At 30.0% G+C, this 17515-nt stretch overlaps 3 protein-coding genes across 10 annotated transcripts in view; 1 reads left to right on the top strand and 2 right to left on the bottom strand.

Moving 5' to 3' along the window:
• Dally (division abnormally delayed protein) overlaps positions 1-5518 on the bottom strand; it is an 82829-nt gene extending 77311 nt beyond the window's left edge. Inside the window, exons 1-2 of one of the 2 annotated variants that reach the window (XM_074257156.1) lie at positions 4887-5518; positions 4594-4824 (exon numbers count right to left, since the gene is read on the bottom strand). In XM_074257156.1, the coding sequence (XP_074113257.1) occupies positions 4594-4795 (202 nt within the window). In that variant the 5' untranslated portion in view covers positions 4796-4824; positions 4887-5518. The remainder of the gene's footprint in view (positions 1-4593; positions 4825-4886) is intronic. The other variant, XM_074257157.1, reaches the window with a different exon arrangement.
• A 132-nt stretch (positions 5519-5650) lies between these two features.
• Positions 5651-9031, bottom strand: Mcm7 (minichromosome maintenance 7). The gene is made up of 4 exons (XM_074257147.1): positions 8823-9031; positions 8515-8723; positions 7684-7847; positions 5651-7563 (listed from the first exon to the last, which is right to left on the bottom strand). The coding sequence occupies exons 1-4, from the start codon at positions 8860-8862 to the stop codon at positions 5799-5801; spliced, it is 2178 nt and encodes a 725-aa protein (XP_074113248.1). The 5' UTR covers positions 8863-9031; the 3' UTR covers positions 5651-5798.
• A 3028-nt stretch (positions 9032-12059) lies between these two features.
• Positions 12060-16821, top strand: LOC141536273 (uncharacterized). 7 transcript variants are annotated; one of them, XM_074256681.1, is made up of 6 exons: positions 12066-12438; positions 13088-13293; positions 13907-14118; positions 15027-15487; positions 15663-15816; positions 16065-16815. In XM_074256681.1, exons 3-5 carry the CDS (start codon positions 13962-13964, stop codon positions 15714-15716), a joined length of 672 nt encoding a protein of 223 aa, XP_074112782.1. In that variant the 5' UTR covers positions 12066-12438; positions 13088-13293; positions 13907-13961; the 3' UTR covers positions 15717-15816; positions 16065-16815. The 7 variants fall into 7 exon arrangements, with proteins under 7 accessions (XP_074112785.1, XP_074112782.1, XP_074112780.1 ...); XM_074256679.1 differs by lacking the exon at positions 13088-13293 and having other exon boundaries at positions 12067-12438; positions 16065-16419; positions 16731-16821; XM_074256682.1 differs by lacking the exon at positions 12066-12438 and adding an exon at positions 13560-13653 and having other exon boundaries at positions 13279-13293.
• The last annotated feature ends 694 nt before the right edge of the window (positions 16822-17515 follow it).

The following is a 17515-nucleotide window of genomic DNA, read 5'->3' as shown; positions in this document are numbered from 1 at the left end:
GAACAATGTATTTGATCCCGATTTTCAATGATTTTTTAATAAAAATATGAAGTGTTATCTATTCTTAAATTATAATAGCAAGTTCTTGGAATCAAAACTCCCATGGAAAAACTTTTGAGCTCATAAATCGAAAAAATTACTTAGCTTAAATTGAAAAATTACACGGAAAAAAGTAAACTGTAATATTCACTCGGATTCCGGTTAGTTTTTACAGTTTCAAACAGTTAAAATTGCCATTTCAATATATAGTCCATATTATGAAGAGAAGGAGAACTCAGATAAAAGAGAAGGGGGTCTCACTCTGGGAGAATTTAATATTTCAAACAGTAAAAATTATACTTTTAAAATATACATTTTACCAGTCTAAGCAAGTCAATAATTACAGTTTGATTTTTAGCGTTGCGTTTAAAATTTACCATTTTACTTTGTAAATATTGACGTTGCTTATATTAGAAATTTACTAACTTTATTCTATACTTTTTACATATCATAACATCATTTTTTAGGTACGAAATGATAAATATTAAAGTCTGAATTGTTAATTATTATACTTTAACATTTTAGACATTTACATGGCGAATATTACTGTTTGAAATAGTATTTTCTTCCATGTAAAGAGTAAATTGTAAGGTTTAAATTGTAAATATTACAATGTGAATAGTAAAATCATGATTTTACTGTTTGAAGTGGTAATTTTTAGCAGTTGATCATTACTTATTATTTATTTCGACTGTTATTTATTACAGTTTACTTTTTTCCGTGTACAAAATCTTAATCCAAAAAATTTTTAAGATTTCACGGGAGTAAATTTTTTTACTTTTATGAAAGAAGAAAAAATGATTTAATTTTTAAGATTTAAAAAACTACTCAGTAAAAAATTTTTCTTTAAAATCAACACAAAAATTAGCGCTGACGAATTTTTTTGCACAAACTTAGTATTAATTCAAAACATAAAATGTTAAATGTTTAACGGGATAATTTTTTCCATTTTACACAATGACGATAAATTACCGTATAAAAAGAACGAAAAAATAAATTGTTCATTACGCAAAAATGGACGAACGTAAAACTAAAACTTATCAGCAAAAAGAAGAAAAGGAAGTGAGGATATGACGATAAAGAGAAGTAGGATTATACATAATAGTTATTGGCTTATCCGGTCACCTTCGCGCTTTATCATCAATAGTAACTAACGCCTGGAGTGTAATACTGTCAATCATACAAATTGTCGCTGCGAGGCCCTCGAAATTATGCCATGGACTTCAGCAATACCAAGTATTGTATGTATATGCCTGTAATAACTATGAATAATACCGTATCACGTATACACGTCCACGGTCTACTAAAGTGTGTGGTGATGTGTGAAAGGAAGGAAATGATGAAAAGGGGAAGTGAAAGAGAGAGGGTGAGAGAATTATAAGATCGTGAGGACGCGTTAATTAACCTAAATGAGCAAATCAGCCACAGACAGCCGCAAAACTGGTTGTTGTCTCGATTAACCAACAGCTATCTTGCTTATTATATAATAATGGATTTGTTTTGCTGTAAGCTGTCAGATGTAAGATGACGAGGTACTATTGCTGCGGTTTACCATTTAAGCTTCTAGATTCGAGGGTGTCTTTTTTTATCACTAAGTTTCTTATTAACACAAACAGTTAATGAATTACATTTAATAAATATTTTAATTTTTTTATTTTTATTGTTATAGTAATGAGTGCAGTTCAGCTTAGTTAGTTGTTTGTTTGAATCTGCTTTATAGAAGATTTATATCTAGGTAGAAGACAGCCGAGCTGAGGTGGGTAATATCTAAATTCAAATTGTCAGAATATCTATTCCCAGTACATATTAGAATTTGGTAACTTTAGATTAATTTAGGACGGAACTTGATATGTTTGTGGGTGATAAATTTACAAGACTGTTTTGAATTTGAGGGTTTGCTTCTCTAACTAATTTATTGTTAAATATTCGGTAATTAAATAAAGTTATTTTCAGGATATATATTCAATTAAATCTCACGTTCTACTGTCTAGCTACATTTATGTATTCTGATAAATTTATACTCCAGCTTATTTTACCACAGATGATTTATTTCGAGCTTTCTATGGAATTGGGGTAATATTTGTACTGTCAATAATCGGACTTCTGTGAGAGTACTTCAGGGTCTTATATTTTATATTTATTTTTCTTTTTTGGTAAATTGTTTTCAAACGGAATGACATTGGGACGATATAAGTCATATTTTCTTATTAAGAAATTAATTTATTGAAAGTTTCATCAAATTTTAGGTAAAGAATTGTTTATTTTATTTTAAATAATTTTTTTAATAAATTAAAAAAAAAATTATACTAGATTTTATGATTTTTTAAAATTTTATATCAATAGTTTTGATTTTTATAGAGAAAAAATTAATTTTATGAAATTTATTTTCAGTTTAATTTATATTTAGAATAAAAATAAACTTTTTAGAGAAAATATTGTATTAATACTTTTGATCTTTAAATTAATCAAATAGTACGACAGCTATTTAAAGATCAGAAGTTATAGTTCAGAATCTGACCGATGAAAATTTAATAAAAAATATTTTTGACAATATCAAGATATTTTTAACCAATATGTTTTATAATTTATAAGATTAGTTTTAAATAATTTCTTTGTTAAAAAAGTATACTATTACATATCTATTACTCCAAATATAAATAGTCTTTAAGAATATGTATAATTATCAGAAAATATTTTGATTTTTGTTTCAATAACACTCCAGAATTTCTAGAATTCTAGAAATAGAATAAAAAATTACCATGAATTATTTTCTTAATATTTATGAAAAAACTAAATAATAAAAAAGCTATAGCTGCTTGTATTTTTAACAAAAATTGTTACCGCTCAAACGATTTTTAATTTAAACTACAGAATTATTTACAACCAACAAATTGATTTAAACTGTACGTTGATAAATAAAAAAAAAAAAAAAAATAGAATATTGATAAATTTATAAATAATATTATCTTGAATATACACGAGAATTAAATATGAAAGGTTAATAATTATTTACAAGATAACTGAACTTGAAAACGAAATCAATTTGCTGATAATAATTAACATCTGATAATCGGACAAGCGCGCTATCGTTCTCCCGGAAGATAATAATAAAAAATGACTGTAATTTGTGAGTAATTAAAAAGAAATAAATTGAATGTGAATAAAATTACCGAAAAAATCCGAATGTAGTAAAATAACAAAGTTATTTTTTTTTTTAATTAACAAAAATGTGAAGAATTTTTAAAAAGATAGATTTTAAAGCTTTTTAAGCGATAAAAATAACGTGTTCGAAATACGCGACGCGTTGGCGTATATTAACTGGTATTTTGTAGCAGATTTACAGTAACAAATAACAGAGACTTTATATTGTGACTAGTTTTTTTTTTGTCACCACAAATAACTTTCAAAAAGTCGGACTAAAAAAATTCAACCCCTTAGATGTGTTCGCAAAGAAGCTTAAATATAGATAGATAGAAATACACATGTAATAATAATAATAAAAATTTATGCTTTAATATCTTCTTTTGTATGCTTAGCGACTCTTGAAAAGTCTGTCGTTAAATGTGCGTAGCATACAAAAGATAAGTCATTTGAGCGATAGCAATCATGAGTTTTTTCTTGATACCAATACAAGTGCAATAAGTACTCTTTATAACTAAAAAGATGTCATGTGTTTGATAAATGCACCGTCATATATCACGAGTGCAGAATGTATCAGTGACATTGGCTGGCTGGCTGGCCGGCTGGCTGGCTGGCTGGCTGGCTGGCTGACTGTCTATTTAATAAAAGGATACGACAGGATAGGAAATAAAAGGTGAATGAGTTGTAGATTGAAAGGAAGAGAAGAAGTAAGTAGATAGGATTAAAAAATGTAATCACGATTAGATCCGGTTGCAAGATCTCTCAACACGTCCATCAAGATCCGTTAGATTATTATTCGGCACGCGCCGGAAGCGTGCTGGAGGTAAAAATATTGTCGAGAGGTTAATCCAAATTATTGAGGTTTTATACAAGCAATCTCCAACCAAATGTACAATATGTATGTAAGTGGTGGATTTTAAGGATAGCGCAGTACATTCATCACTCAAACTGCATTACTAATTGGGTGATTTGTTGGCGTCGAGTCGAGCTTTAAAATCCCAGTTACCAGCTCACAGCTTGCGCCTCTAATTCAAATTATTATCATGAGTTTGTTGTATGGAATTATTCAAAAATGAACTAATTACATTCTGAACCCAATACAATTTGCAATATTGACATTCCTCGGGTTTGACGTACTGTTTGTGTGCTACACTTGACGAAGCATGATAATCAGCATCCCAACAATCCCATCCGTCTATACATATTATCTTGCTAATGTAAATGTTAATAAAATTAATTAGTTTGACAAAGAGAATAAATTAAAATTTTAGATTATATATTTCACTGAGTGTTTGTTAATTAATTAAAATTAATTACAAACTGTACAAGTACTTACTCTTGTTTTAATAAATATAATTTTTCAAATAACTTATTCTAATTAATTTAATAATTTATTTGATAAGCAGAACTTACTTTCAGCTATGTCGGTTTTAGTAATAGCCGTGAAATCAACAGAGATATTTTTGCTCTCAAAGAAAGGCTTAACGGCTTGACAATTCTCAGGAATTTCGGCACCTCCACTACCTCCATGTCGTCGCGTGGATCTCGTTGAACGTGATACGACACCACCGACCGCGTACAGACACATAAATGTAATAAATAACACTTTCTTCATTTTTACTTTAATAATTTATCAGTTAATGACTAAAAAAACAATAATCAATTATTAAACGGTTGTTTTATTTAAATATTTAAATATCACTCACTTAAATGTAAATAAATATAATAATCATAATAATAATAATAAATAATAAATAAATATATATATTATTCTGTCAAAATGATTTCCACTCACGAATAATCGTACGGATAATCTCTCCTTTAAACGACATTACCGGTTTCATTTAATCGTTTAATCTCCTCCGGTAATAACCTTATTTCTTCTTCACGATTTAAATAAACAATCTCGTTGTTCAACATTTAAATATAAATAAATACAAATATATAAATATATATATATATATATATATATATATTTTTTTTTATAGTAAAATATAAAACTTGAGAGGTAGTGACAGACTTTAAATAAAATAGCACACACATTCACACACTCGCGTTATCCCGGCAGTTTTCTCATGTAAATAATAAAATTTATTACTTCACAATATCTATAAAGTATATGTTTATCCCCGGTAGATACTTATCTATTTTACTCAAAGCTTGCAATAGATAGAATTGCAAGTGCCGGTAAGACTATCGGCGCGCAACTGATCGGATTCTGCAATAAGACAAGATAAATTTCCTGCGTGCGCTTGTAGAAACTTAACTAAAGAGGGGATTCCACGCATGCGCAGTCACTAACTAGCTATTTAAGCTTCCCGCTCACGCTAAGAAATGAAGATAATAACAACAATAATGACACGCATCATCATCATCATCATCATAATCATCATCACCATAAAATAACTTATAACACAACTTACGCTCAACTTTACATTATTAAATTTATAACTGAAGACATAACATTAAATTTATTGCGTAAAAAATTGTTTTATTATCAATATTAAATTGGTATAAAAAATTATCAGACAATTGACGTGGAAAAATATTATCTTACTATAAATACAATAATAAAAATGATAATAATAAAAAAAAAAAAAAAAAATAATGTATGTTCATTACAGAAAATTAATTTGTGTTCTGGCTTGATTAACTTGCCAGACATTAAGCTCCTCGTACTCCTCAATGCAGTCGTCAACTTGATGCTGATTAAATCCTTTGTTGGTGCATCTCTCGAGAACCTCGGATACTTTAACAGTCTTGGAGTCCCCGGCGATCTCCCTAATAAGTTGGAAGATTTTGTTGGCGGTACTTATGCCCTTGTTGCCAGCCTGTACTTCGGAGTGATTGATTGAGTACTTTGACATCTCGACAAGACGATTAGCTTCAGCAACATCTTCCTTTTGTACCTCCGTGGATAAACGCAGCCGAGCTAGAGCGGTGGATAGACGTAAGACGGCCAGAAGATTTCTCGCAGATGTGAAAGTTTTATCCTGACTGTTCCTGGCTTCCTTACGCATCTCAACGTAAGAGTCGACTATATACTCAGTAATATCCGAGCTGATAACAGGATCTATTGTTTTACAAAGAGCAATGTATCTTCTCATTAAATTCATGTCCAGCGCCTCAGTCTCGGTGACGGGCTGCGAGCCCGTACGGTGAACATGAGTGATGTGCTGAGCTAAACGAAGGTCATTATCCCGGTCCGCACGATCTTGAATCAGCCAGAGAAGGTCAAAACGTGACAGTAGAGCCGCGGGAAGTTGTATATTCTGTTCGATAGTACGTTTTGGATTGTATCTACCGTACGCTGGATTAGCTGCTGCTAATATTGATACACGAGCATTAAGTCGCGTCATTATACCAGCCTTTGCGATTGAAATAGTTTGCTGTTCCATTACTTCGTGAATTGCTGTTCTGTCTGCGTCAGCCATTTTGTCGAACTCGTCAATACAGCATACTCCTTGATCAGCAAGTACCAAAGCGCCTCCTTCCAGCATCATTTGTCCCGTAAGCGGATCCTTGAGCACGGCAGCTGTTAAACCGACTCCCGATGATCCACGACCGGTCGTATACTGGGATCTAGGAGCCAGACGACATATGAAGCCGAGTAATTGTGATTTAGCGACTCCAGGATCGCCCATCAAACAGATATTGAGGTTACCACGGATTTTAATGTCTCCTTTATTCTTGTCCGTTCCACCGACAAGTAACAGCAATAATGCTTTCTTTACATCTTCCAATCCATAAATTTCTGGCGCAATAGAACGTGCAAGCTTGGTGTAGAAATCATCGCCCGTAAAACTTTCTAACTCTTCTTGTGTCAATTGTTTACTACTGTCATCAGCGGACTGCAAGTTTGTTAAAGTGACAACTTGATGTGCTTCTAAAAATGTCTCGCTGAGCAAAGCACCTCCGGCGCTGGGATTAAAACCTGTTTTAGTTATTGGCAAAAATATTCCTGTAAAGACAACGTGATCTCCAGGTAAGCAAAGTCGAGTTGTTTCACCACGACAGTACACAGTGAGAGATCTGGGAATATGACCAACAGGAACTTGATCACTGTGCTCTTGAATTTTAATCTCTTGGAATTTTATAAACTTAGATCCTTTTGTTTGTATGTAAAGTCTGCCACCAGACTTATTTATCTTACAGTCATCACTCTCACACATGTCGAGAGGTCGGAAACTTAGTGATTGGATGGTCTGATAAGTCTCCGCACCGCATTGGTCGCATGTATAAGTAGCACAGGCCATCATAGGTTTTACTTCGGTACATCTAGTTACTATACCACGGACAGTTGCTAATTTTCCTATACTGCTGGCCTTTATGTCTCTCACTGATAGCTGCTTAGCGTTGTCAAAGTTTTTGAAATAAACTTCGCTGTAAATTTGAATAAAAAACAACCGGTTAATAAAATACATAGATGGTAAATGTATTATTTATAGTTTTGACATTGAATAGCTGATTCCAAATAAATAAATAAATAAAATAAATACTTACAATCTACGCATTAACTCAGGCGCATATCTATTTCTAGGATCTCTTTGATCACCTGGGTGCCTGTTTCTCGCTTCCATGAGCAAACGATGCTCAATGTAAATATCTAAAGCGTCCTTTGGAGGTACTGGGTGCTCTTTGAACTCAGGCAGGATTTCTTGAACGAGCTATTAAGATGAACAATAATTTATTATTTTTTTTTTTTAACAATTATAAAAAATGTTAAGAATAAAAACGATAAGAAAAGTAACAAGGGTTGACTTTTTGTCCGTGTACATGAATAATAACTTTGGATTAAATACTATACAAACAGTAATCTTGATCAAAAATTAAAGATACTGAAATTCACTGAAGTCATAAGAGGCTTAAGCTTACTCAAGTAATAATAAATGATTGACTTTAATTCTTTTCTTCGTAAGTCGACTAATATTAGCAAAACTTAAAAATTTTTTATTATTACTTGTTACAGTTTTTAAAAAATTTAATCTGAAAATTGTTTCAAATTAAATATATTATATTATTTCGAGAAATAATATTCGGTTGAATATTTAAAAAAAAAAAAAAAAAACAACAACATTTAAGATTAATAATCTAACTCTCTCACTTCATTATAATTAAACCGAAAAAAAAAAATATTTATCAATTAAAATGCTACTGAAGTCATAACAAATCCTAGAATAATTAAACAAAATAACATTATGTCAGTAATATAAGATCATAAGTACGCTAGAGACGTAATCGGATACTTTGCTCCAATTTTTTTTAATTATTATCAAACGTTTGTTATTTTTTATCATCTAAAACAAATAACATTGTTAAATCTTCTATACTTACTTCATTGACTAAATTCACATATCTACGAGTATTATTGGCAATAGCCTCTGCTAGATCGTCATTGAACTCATGAACATCGTCTAGGTCAATAATAAATGCAACTTGCTCACGGTGAGCCAATTTAGTCAGCTGCTCTCGGTACTTAAAACATTTTTCACCAGATTTATCATCTATTTTAACAAACTCCTCAAAGAACGTTTTTAATTGATCTGAAAAAAAAATAAATATAATAATAATTATTATTATTATTATTTATTATCATTATTATAAAACAATATTTCTTGGTTAGAATAAATTTTTTTACTAACCTCTGTCATTTGTGTAATCACGCAGACGTTTTGAAGCCATATTTAATATTGATTATTCGTGGGTCTAGTCAATTTTCTATTTATTATGCGACAATTTATAATTATGAGTATTTATCTGGCAAGTATTGTTTGTCACACTGAGTTAATAGAAATAGAAGCCGCTAAAATTTGACGTCAACAATTGAGCGCGTCCTCCACATCTGGGCTGATTTCCCGCGTATTTTATTGGAGTAAGTGGGAAAAGTATCCTAGTGAGGAATTTGCGAACTTATTTTATGTTCTGAATAATTACCGAAGGAGTTTTCATCCAACGGTAAGAAATTTATAATTAAAAATGGATAGAAGTGTCTGTGTATGCTAAAAGTGAGAAGTTATAAATGTTATGATAAAATTAAAGTTAGCGGTCAGCTGTCAATTTTAAAAATTTTTTTAACAAATTAATTACAATAAAAAAATGCTTCTAAAAATTTTCACTTGTAATTTTTATTAATTTCACATGTGAAACTTTTTAGTTGAATTTTTTTTTTATAATTTAATTGATATAAAATTTCCAAAAAATTTATAATATCTGTCAACTTCAGTGTTATATGTTATGACCGTTTATATATGACAATATGAGAGTTGGAGTTTAGTGCAGTTAAATAATTGACAATTTACTTAGTCGTACAACGTAAACAATTTTTTACAGTAAACCTTCCCGAATTTTTCTTAAGTGTTTTAATCACACTTCAAATTTTTCTTAAATCAAACTTTTACTGTAAAAAAAAATTATGCTCCTGAAATTGAGAGCTTTGATAATTTTTTAGAATTTTATAAAAAATAAAAAAATTTCCACATGTAGAAATTGTAAAAAAATTAGAAATGTGATTATTTGAAAATAATTTTTGTAAACAATTTATTTGTTAATTAAAATCCAAGTAAATTGTCTACTAATTTCAGTGTCATAAGAAAAATTTTACTATCATTATAATCCAAGATTTAAACAACTTTTATAAAGCCATGCATAAAAAATACAGCTGTTGAAAGTTTCAATTTGATTTTTTAGACTTTGTTAAACAGAATTTTCCCTTATTAAAAAAAAAAAAAAGCCATTCGGCAGCCGAAATGGAAGTAGATTTCATAAACTATATAAATTCACATGTGAAGTATAAAAAAAATAAAATAATTATCATAATCATTATGTTTATAATTAATTTAATGTTCCCCTCCTGTTTCACAATGATTAAAATACACGCGTACATTACTCAGGCGGCAATGTAACTTTTTCATCCTTAAAAATAGAGTGGAAAATAAACCTTTCAGCATCAGAATGATAGAAAAAATTTAGAATTTTCTGGGACAATGCGATTCTCTGCGATAACTACCTTACGATGAAATTTAATGTAGAAAGTATTCATTATGTTTAGAGCTGTATTTTTGCTTCCTTTCCTCCTCTCTACGTGGTAAAGGCCTACAGGGGACCCGCCACGTTAAAGAAAGGGAACGCATCTTATTACACAGTACCTCTTGGGTGATGTGGAAATCTGCGTAATAACTGAACGAATTATTGACTAACTAACATCAGTATGGCAGAATGACAAGGGGTGTTATTTAACATGCAAAACGACTACAAGAGTAAAATTTCATTGAAATAATCCCAGAACAGATACATTTTTCGGGCTAAAAATACGCGTAAACATGTAAATTAAAGCTTATTTTCTCAGCTTTAAGATGCATTTGACCAGGATCGAATATCTCAATGTGTTCGAAAGTTACACGAGGGAGAAATAGCAGAAATACTCAATTTTCGAATTTTCAAAATTTTAAAATGCTGTAATTTCTAAACTAATCGACCGATTAGGCTCAAATTTGAACTCGACCTTCGTAATTAGTCATAAACTAAGTATGTTGAGTTTCATTATGATCCGTTAAGAATTGTAGATGGTATCGTGCTGACAAGCCCGCGTTATATCCCATATATATATATATATATATATATATATATATATATATATATATATATATATATATATATATATATAAATACATACATATATAAACATTTGAACCATATGTATTTTCTGATTCAGCTCGTCGAGCTGAATCAGGATATAGCAAAATTTTTCAAAAATTCCGACATGAGGACAAATACAATAGTTAGATTTCTATGAAATCTACTAAAAAAGAATTAAAAATGATCTCACATGTTAAGTGTCCATAAGAGATAGTATTAAAAAGGATTTGAAGGATTAGAAAGTATTCAAAATAATTTTATAACAGACAGTTATAAAAATTTCCTTGTTATTATCAAGGAATTAATTTGTAAATTAAAATTGCTTACAGATGATCTGGACAGAAGTGCTGATCATTCAAATAAACATTATTTTCCCGCGAATTTTAATGAAGCAGTTTTTTTAAGTTCGCCATTCTCTCGTTAGCCAGCAGCACCATTCAGTAGTAAAGAGACATCTGCGAGAAAGTGACAATAATTATTATTTTTATTTTTATACAAAGCACGGAGGCTAGATATAAGGAGGACGATCGACATAGGTAAATGTACAGTTAGTGCGTCCGGAAAACTGAGGATAGATCATTTTCAAAAAGAAGCCGCTAGGGCGTCACTACGTTCGCTAATGTCCGGATCATGGCGTCCGTTTGTTATTGTTTATTAATAACACCAAATTGACATTCAGTTAGTTAATTAGTTTTTTAATTAATAATCAAAGTGATAATAGTTTAAAATGGTAAATAAATGTATAGTTGATGGGTGTTTGAGTGGCCGGATAAAAGATCGTAATAAAAATTAAAATTAAATAGTCGAAACACGTCTTTATTTATTGTGCCACAGGTAATATAACCTAACTTAGTATTTTTGTAAGAAATAATTTTTATACTAATTAAATTTATATTAATTAAATGATTATAAAAAAATTTTACCTATAGAAATTAAAGGAAATTATAAGTGCTCTTTTTTCAAAATATTTTTTTAAATAATTTATGTTACAAGAGTCCCAAAAATTTTTATATCAGTAGATTTTAGTATCATTTTTGATCAAATTAAAAAGAAATTGTAAAAGGTATAACGTAATTTTTTTCTTCTTAGAATTAGTTTTAAAAAAATTGCATCGTTACCATTTTTTTGGAGCTAACGTTTTACTCAAAGTAACTTATCAAAATTATTTCCAAATATAACTTCATGTCAATTTTTTGTTTGTTTATTCAAGTGTCCAGACTTGTTAAAATTGTGGTACTGTGGATTAAAGCAAGATCTCACCCCAAAAAAGATTATGTCTGTGAATTACATTTTAATGATCAAGATATTATTAAAACTGATAAAATATTATTGACTACTGGAATTTATGAAGAATTACCTCGAAAAAGATACTCGCTAAAGCCTGATGCTATTCCGACGTTGAATCCGAACCGTGTAAACAAAGCTTGCAACAATGAAAATAACGAAGCTCAGTATATGCAATGCCATTTATTAATTACAAATGACCATAAAACTAACTCACCACAAAACCAAGAACCAATAATTAGTAATGATCTCATAAACATAATTAATTGTGAGTCACCAAAACGCATTGACGTATTTGAAAATTTTGAAGAAAATGATAATTGTGAGAACGAAATGCAGGTAAGAAAAATTAAAATTTCGAATTATTACTCTGCAACTTAAGATAAAAGCACAAACAATTAGGAGGCCTAATTACTCTTGTTTGTTAGAATATTTATTTAAGTACTTGAGATATTGAGAAAGTGAAGCTCCCTGCCTTCGTGGAGCAAAAAAATAGTATACACTCTACGGGAAGTAAATAAAAAGCCTCAGATCACATATTTGTCAACCTCGGCTTCGCCTCGGCCGACAATTACATGTGATCTGAGACATTTCTTACTTTTCTTCCGTAGGTGTGTAATATACTATTATAAATAATAAGAAACATTCACTATAAAAATTATCAAGTTTACTCGAATTTATTATAGCAGTGTATGAGAGTTAAATTTGAAAAATATTGTTATAAAACAAATAGTCTTTCGAAAAGAAATTATTAATTATTTTTTTTTCATATTCACGTTCTTTTCTCTATTCAATTCTTTAAAACAAAAGTAAATGAAATAATTAAAGAATCATGTTATAAGATATTTCAATAAGTCAAACAATCTGAATTATGAATATGTTAAAAAAGTTAAGTCTTTAGACATGTCTCTTATATCGTCTCCTATAAATTTAGAACTATTATTACAAAAAAATAATCATTAATTTTTGTTTATTTAATCATTTCAAGCCACGTGAGTTATCTACTCCTGAATTACGTCTTGAGAAATGTTCTTTATTAACAATTATCAACGTGTTGAAATTCAATGCTTTGCCACAAAATTGGAGTTGGACAATAGATTTAGTTAATCCAAAAATATAGTTTTATGTCATTTAGATAAAGTATCCATGAATTTAAAATTTCGTATAAAAATAAGTGAAGACTTCAATATATCAGTAAGAATTTTTAGATCTTGTAATTTATTTTTCACAGTATAAACATAAAGTTCCGAACGTTGGTTGCTAACGAATGTTCAAATTTCTTCGAAGCGAACATTACACAGAAATATATCAGTTCTCAAAGTTATTTTCTCGATTTTTTTCGCGTATTTTTGAAGATTTTGATAGAATAGCTTTCAAGAATTTTGAAAATTCATAAGAATCTAATGTTCGAACGTCAGTTTTTTTTTTTGTGGTAATGTTAACATTATACTTTTGATTAGTTACTTAACTTGAAAACGCAAGAGTCGGTAGAATTCAATACCAATTTTTCCCAAATATCTGATTTTTGGGAGTTTTTGAAGGAATTGGAAAACTGTGAGTTATGTGAAGGGACTGGATTACTTTTCCATTTTTGGCTACGGACATTAATTTTTTGTTATTAATAAATTTAAAAAATTTGCTATCGATTTTCCATGTTTAAAAAATCGATTACCAAACTTAATAATTATTGTGTATCTTAAGTACGGAGCACATTAGTATACTCTACAATTGCCTAAAAATGATAATTCTAAGGTTTTTTATTACTTGTTAAATGAACTTTACTAGTATCATTTCTCATTAATAATAGATGTTCATCGGCGTGTTCTGGTGTGTCATTGCCTGACGAACAATATAAGAAACAAATGAATCTTTTTCGATGCTTTGCTTGTCGGCAATTGAGACGGAAATTGCAAAATCGATCGTACAAAGTCAAACCCGACATTAAAAGTTCGTACACTGACTTGAAGTACCAGGAGAGCCTGAAAACTAAACAAATTCAGCGCCTCAAACGTAAAGTAGGTATTTACTTATTTATCGTTTCTTCATGTATACTTGATTATTTACAGGTTGTGAGTGTTTAAGATCAATATTCTTTTATTTTTTTTCAATAAACTTAAAAGTTTGATACAATGCTCGTTACATTACATTATCATTTCGTCAATACGGTTTAGTTTGTGAATACAAATTTAATCAACTACAATCTGAGAACTTAAATTAAATCACCTGTAAATGCCTATTTAACTATTTAACCCTTTACAGAATGAATCACTCATCAAAATTATAGAAACGCAACGACTTAATTGTATGGCAATTAAAGATGAAGCTCTAAGAGCGGAAATTTCTATTTTGCCTCCCGTGCAACAACTAGCAATTCGTGCTTGTTTTAATGCAGTAAAAGCTAAAAATGCCAAACAACGAAGATATACGGTTGAGTGGGTTTATGAATGTTTGCTACTTGGTATAAAAATGCTGCGGTATATGAACGACTCAGAGAACGTCAAATCCTCCCTCTTCCCTGCAAAGACACCCTTAACAAATATATCCAGAAGTTGGATAGCGCTTTTGGTTTCCCTAAAGCCATATTCGACACTCTTCGTATTAAAAGTTCACGTATGGAACCACATGAAAAACGGGGTATCCATGCACCATTCCTGTCACACTTTACTACTAACTGCAAATCTTAAAAATGCAAATCTTAAAAACGCAACCATTTTAACTATATCTAACAACTCTACTTAGCTATCGAGTATGATTATATTAACAAATCCGAGCGCATAAGTTTTTAGCTGAAAAAGTAATTCGTATTTGATATTTTTAAATAACTCTTTAAAAGCTTCATTAACTTTTAACAGTAGCTGGCTATTATTGTTAGACTACATCTGATTCACATTTATTTCATTCTAACAATTTTTTATTTTTTCTCCTAGGTACCCTTTTAATAGATGAAGTAGCTTTAAGTGAAGCCGTGAAGCTAAATCGGAGAACTATGCAGCTTGATGGTTTTGTAGACTTGGGGGCACATACTCCGGAAAATTTAATCAACAGTCGGGCTGATCATGCCTTAGTCTTCATGTACCAACCTTTTCAGGGTAACTGGGTGCAAGTAGTTGGTAGCTTCCTGAGCAGAAATTCTGTCACGAGTGCCATTCTTCACAAATTACTCATTGAATGCATCGTATTACTGGAGAATGCTGGGTTTTATGTTGATGTCGTTACTTCTGATGCAGCTCAATGGAACAGAGGAGCATGGACACTTTTCGGTGTCAAAGATGGACAATGTAGCTGTGATCATCCATGCAATTTTGACCGCAGACTTTGGTTTATTTCGGATTTTCCACACTTAATAAAATGTTTCAGGAACAAAATTATGAAACGATTGTTTTTTTGGGTAAGCTTCTCTTATAATATGATTTTTAACACCAGTGTACTGTTATTCACGATTGAATTTTCAATTTAGTTAGCATTGGAATGAATATATTCATAAGTGACCTATTTAATTTTACAACTATCAAATTTTTCAATGATTGTATTTAATTATTTATGAAAATGTTATTTATTTTTAGACTCCAGATGGTTTTGTAAGAAAAAAGTCATTAGGAAGCTTTATTATTGCATGAAATTTATCTGAAAGCCAATCTAAAAATAGCTTATCAACTAACTCCCCAGCATTTAAATCCAGAAGGATATCAAAAGATGAATGTCCCGTTGGCTTATCAGGTAATTATAATTATAAAGCTGCGAGAGTAAGTTAAAATGAATTTAAGATTATCATTAACATCGAGGTAACTGGCCTAATATTTATCTTTAATTTCTAACAATTCATATTATAAATAGCTGATTCAGTTAAAATAAATAATAAGATGTATTTATTCTTATTTTGATAAAAAATTAATTTTTATAAATTTTCAATCATAACAACTGCTTATCTAATTTTAATGAGAAAAATTAAAACTTTTTGTTTTTAGCTTTTTTCGAAAAATATACAAGTTGCAATGGCGACTTATAAGAACGCTACTCCTGAGCTCAGTGATTGCGATCCAACAGTGGTTTTTATTAAAAGAGTAAATGATTTAATTGAAGCCATGAGTTCACGTACTCCTTTGAATGCTTTACGTTTAAATGATAATTGTCCCCGAAAAAGGTAATTTTTAATATATACATTAGGTCTTTTGATAGCTTCATACAATTTTTTCGCAATAATAAAGCGAAAATTATAGTTCTAAACGGAGAACCATTGTCAACATAAAACCATCATTATACCATGTGTACATGATCACATATTATAACCAATATTGGAAAATATTTATAAAGTATATATATGTAAGTATATAACTATAAAAATAATTTAAGACACTCCAATCTTATCATGACATTATTCCTACTAATGTTTGCACATAATCCAGTCTCGCAAGTTTACTTACATTTTCAATATGAAACTTATTAAACGAAACTTCAAATGATAGTCAAATTCAATGAATTTGAGTTTATTAGTTGCGGAAGTTCCTAATCTTTATCATAGCTGATATTCTCTTGGACTATGTATCCTATTTTCTGAAACATGCATTTTTCTAGAGTAATTTCTACTACCATAAGATAGAGGATAAATAAGTAATGCTATTTATTTTTGCTAGGTAATAAGTGATTTTATTGATTATCTGAAGATTTGGGAAGCCAAAGCTAATGAAGAAAGAGAACTTTATAAAAAGAAGAAGAAAGGCAAAAACAAAAATCAAAAATGAAAATGAAGTTGATGATAAATTTTTTTCGCAATTACTCCTAGTACTCTTACTGGATTAAAAATTACGTTACAGGCTACTTTAGAGCTAAGTGAATTTTTGCAAAAAGAATGTAATTTTGAGTACTTGATGACATCGCGGCTTAATCAAGATCAATTAGAAGTATGTATTAATCGTTGGATTTTTATCAAATGAATAATTAAAAATTGTTATAGTAAATATTCTTTTTTTTTTAATATTTGAATCTTATTTAATTTATAGAAGTTCTTCGGTATAATGCGGAGTGTTTGTCGTTGCAACGATCATCCGGATACAATCCTTTTCGGGCAAGTTTTTCGATTATTGTGTTCATATTCATTAGTCACGCCGCCGAAAGGGTCCAATGTCACAGCTGGTGAATTACTACAATCTTTAATGCAGTCCAAAGATTCTCTGGCTACAGCTAATGCATTAAAAAAATTGGCTGAATGAAATTGACGCTATTGTTGAAAATGGTATTTCTAGTAATAATTATTCGTCTAGTGATGATAATAATAATACATTTTCTCATCCAAATACCTCTGTGGCTAAAAACCCTTTGAAAGCTTGTTAGACGAAGATAGTGATGACGATAATGATGATACTATACCGTCATTTATTAGAAAACCATTCGAAAGTTTATTAGACGAAGATAGTGAGGA

Source organism: Cotesia typhae, unplaced genomic scaffold, assembly GCF_013202065.1.
Source record: "Cotesia typhae breed Kobodo isofemale line unplaced genomic scaffold, CoteBio_Ctyphae scaffold_152, whole genome shotgun sequence".
NCBI lineage: Eukaryota > Metazoa > Arthropoda > Insecta > Hymenoptera > Braconidae > Cotesia > Cotesia typhae.
The sequence above is the reverse complement of the archived record's forward strand: the minus strand, read 5'-3'. Positions and strand labels throughout refer to the sequence as shown.